Below are 3,341 nucleotides of genomic sequence, written 5' to 3'. Positions count from 1 at the left end.
AATAAAAAGTTTACTTTTCGAAGATTACTTTAAAAAATGCCATGTAATCCAATTGTTAAGTCACTGATACCCCGGCGTGAGTTCTATGGTGGGAAAATAACCATATATAACTTTCACCAGAAAAGGCTAAAGAGACTGCAGTTGGATTTCAATTCGAGACCCAAAGAGCAAACCTTTTATTTTCTTTTATTTTAGAGAAAAAATGCCTAAAGAGACTGCAGTTGGATTTCAATTGGAGACCCAAAGAGCAAACCTTTTATTTTCTTTTATTTGAGAGAAAAATCCATGTTAACGGAGAAAAATTAAAATTGGGGAAATCAAAATTGAATGGAGAAGAGAGCAACAATCCATTCTACTACTGAATTTACAGACACTTGGAATTCCACTGCTTAATTTACAAACACTTGGAATTCATCTTACCAGTACAAAATAAGAATTACCATATAGATTTAATATGGGAAGAATTTTACAATAAAAATAGTTTTAATATGAGAAGAATTTTACAACGAAAAAGTTAAATGGATGATAAATTTTCAATACTAGTATACAACAATTACAGTTTTAACAGAGAATTTTTCACTGTTTACCAAAAAACCAACTCAAGAAAAAAGATCATAATCCGAAGACCCAATCTAAATGAAAAAGAAGCCGACTGGCGGAAGAAGAGGCGTGTGTATCATTAAAGCTCCAGTTCTTCCTGCAAACTCTCGAGATCCATGGAGCTCTGAGAACCGTCGCTGAAGAACTGCTTCTCGACTCCACCGCTGTTCATCTCAAAAGCCGTGTCGGCGTTCTGGTCGCTCTCGATCGCAGGCTTCTGCTGCAGCGGCTGATAGGCGGCATAAATTCCGACTGTTCTTGCATAGAAAATCACCGTTGATACAACAATCGCGGCAAGATACCAGTTGAATTGTAAATTAGCGAGCGCTTTGGCCCGCATCGTTGCTTCGTGGCTAGCGCACTTGACTACATCGTGGCCCTCAGTGTGCACCATGTGACAACCCTTGGGGATGAAGGCCGGAATCCAGAGCATGAATCCCATATGAACGAACCACGCCCCCTGGAACACCAACGACGCGGAGCGCACCGTTGCCACCAGAAAGCTATGCGGCAACGGAATCTCGAGCAACGTCGCCGACAAAGTGACGACAACGATGAGCTGGAGAAGCCAGTGGTATTGCCCCTCCGCACCCATGTGGTCGGCTGAGTGAAGGTGGAAGAGCAGCAGTTCCTGGCTAAAGGCAAGCGCCGCAATCACGTGCAGCGCCCCCGGCGGAACTGTGAGCTTACTGAGTGCTGCATACAAGGCCACCGAAGCGTAGATAAGGAAGAACAACGATATGGAGGAGTGCTCGAAGTTGTTGAGGTGCTCCGGCGGGATGCTCCAGTCGTCTGCCAACGGTTGGTGCCTTTCCGGTCCGATGAACAGCTCTGCCAAAATAGATAAACATGATCCCGCTATAATGGCCGCCAACTCCAGGTACCTTAACTTCCCCTCTCTAAATTTAACCGGGAACCACGGCCTTGTGTGGAAGTCCCATGGTGCCCGCGCGTAGTTAGTGATGGTGTTGAAGAGATGCCAGAGGCCGATGAGCAGAAATCCTGTGCCTGGCAAGACATGGCCGATGAAGGTACCCATGGATGATGGATAAATTTAGCTACAAAATCTCCAAATGAAAAGAATGAGAAGGTACTGAACTTTTATGAGAGAGATAGGAATCATAGATAGCATTTATAGGAGTGAACTCTATAATTTCAAAGGCGGCCATCGGTCAGAGTTCAATGCGTGGCGGCCAAGTAGGCTGCTGCTTTCGTAATCGCTGTCGACACAACTTTCGCGAAGTTTCTCTGTTTCGCTGCCATGTCATCTATTGTAGGTCCACATGTATTTTCCTTTTCTGACTGTTTGTTTTCTTGCCTTTCGTACAGGTTAAAAGTGTCCACTGATGCGACAAAACAAAACTTTCACCGCTAAAGTAGCCATTAAAAAATTCACTGTTCTCTAATTAAATTTCCATATTCTCATGGTAGAAATTACGTGGTGTACAATTAATAAATCTAATGAACATGTGCATAGAAACTTCTTCGTATTTGACGGCTGAAAAACGTTACACTAAATTTAAAGGAACTATAATCTAAATTTCAGAACCCTTAATTTTCAACGTGGAGAATGTGCGAAGATTCTTGTGCAAATATTATTTGTGCCACCGTCAGCGCTCTCGTCAATTTCATGAATTGCAGATGTTCGATTCCGAAAACTTCGGGAAATTCGAGAAAGTGATTTTATGAAGAAATTCGAGAAAGTGTTATTTACCAACGATTTCAAATTTATTTATTTAGAATTTAAATGTTTTAATTTTAATTACTGAAGTTTGTCAATTTTTAATATATTAAAATATTAGTATATGCTTTTTTCTATAAATATATTTGTTTGTTAAAAGTTTAAAACATTATTAAGAAATATTTATAAATTTAATAAAAAACGGTTGTTCAATATTAAAATTATTTCTATGAGCTCATCATGATTCATTGACAAAAATCTCAATTTTAAAAAATTAAGTAGATATTTAAAATCCATTCAATTTACAAACTATTTTTATATTTAAAAAATAATTTAAATAAGCACAATTTCTTAATTCAAATTCATAGTAGTTATAAAAAATATTAAAAATAAAATAAAACCAAACATTGGGTCACAAAGGTTAATTATTATTTTATATAGGAATACTTATCGTGGAAGGACTCTAGTATATTAATTTGCGAATGTTCAAGGAATTTGGGTATAAAATTGAATTGTTTGGTTATTTTTCTTTTTCTTTTTGGCTTTTATTATTTTGGGTTTGTTTGAATTGAACACAAACACCTCTATTTTTTAATAAATAAACAATGTGAAATGGATCTTAGAGTGGATATGGTATTGAATGGTTGTGGGGTTCAGAGTTGTGAGCTCATATTGATGTGGGGAATTCTATTGGAAGAATAGAGTATTTAACATATAACTTTATATAATTATAATTATATAAAGTTTTGTTTTAATAATGTATTTATTTATTATTTATAGATACATTAAATTTATTACGAAGAGTGTATTTGGTTAAGTGAATAAAAGTATTTAGATTTTTTTTTTAATTTGTATTATATTGTTTTATTATTTAGTGTGTTGTGAAAGAAATATTGTCTTTATGTATTTACACTTAGTACATGTCATGTGTCAAAGTCAATTATTAAGAACTTAAAGTCTATTAAAGTATTTGGTTAATATGAAATTTTATTAGTTTTGTAAATATGTTTATTTCAAAATTTTATATATTTATGCATTATGAATAAAATCCATTATAATT

General features: G+C 35.6%; 1 protein-coding gene across 1 annotated transcript; it reads right to left on the bottom strand.

Annotated features, from left to right (window-relative positions):
- Positions 1 to 294: 294 nt before the first annotated feature.
- LOC149214819 (uncharacterized) lies at positions 295 to 1,713 on the bottom strand. The gene has a single exon (XM_089390977.1). The coding sequence runs from the start codon at positions 1,637 to 1,639 to the stop codon at positions 680 to 682; it is 960 nt and encodes a 319-aa protein (XP_089247103.1). The 5' UTR covers positions 1,640 to 1,713; the 3' UTR covers positions 295 to 679.
- Between the last annotated feature and the right edge of the window lie 1,628 nt (positions 1,714 to 3,341).

The sequence above is a fragment of the Pinus tabuliformis genome, chromosome 1_1 (assembly GCF_031772625.1).
Source record: "Pinus tabuliformis cultivar Carrire ecotype Pingquan chromosome 1_1, CPIR1, whole genome shotgun sequence".
Taxonomy (NCBI): Eukaryota; Viridiplantae; Streptophyta; class Pinopsida; order Pinales; family Pinaceae; genus Pinus; species Pinus tabuliformis.
Note: the sequence above shows the minus strand (reverse complement) of the source record. Positions and strands in the feature narration are given on the sequence as shown.

Excerpts from the sequence above, each read along its gene's own strand:
- LOC149214819 (XM_089390977.1), bottom strand. The coding sequence starts at position 1,639 with ATGGGTACCTTCATCGGCCATGTCTTGCCAGGCACAGGATTTCTGCTC.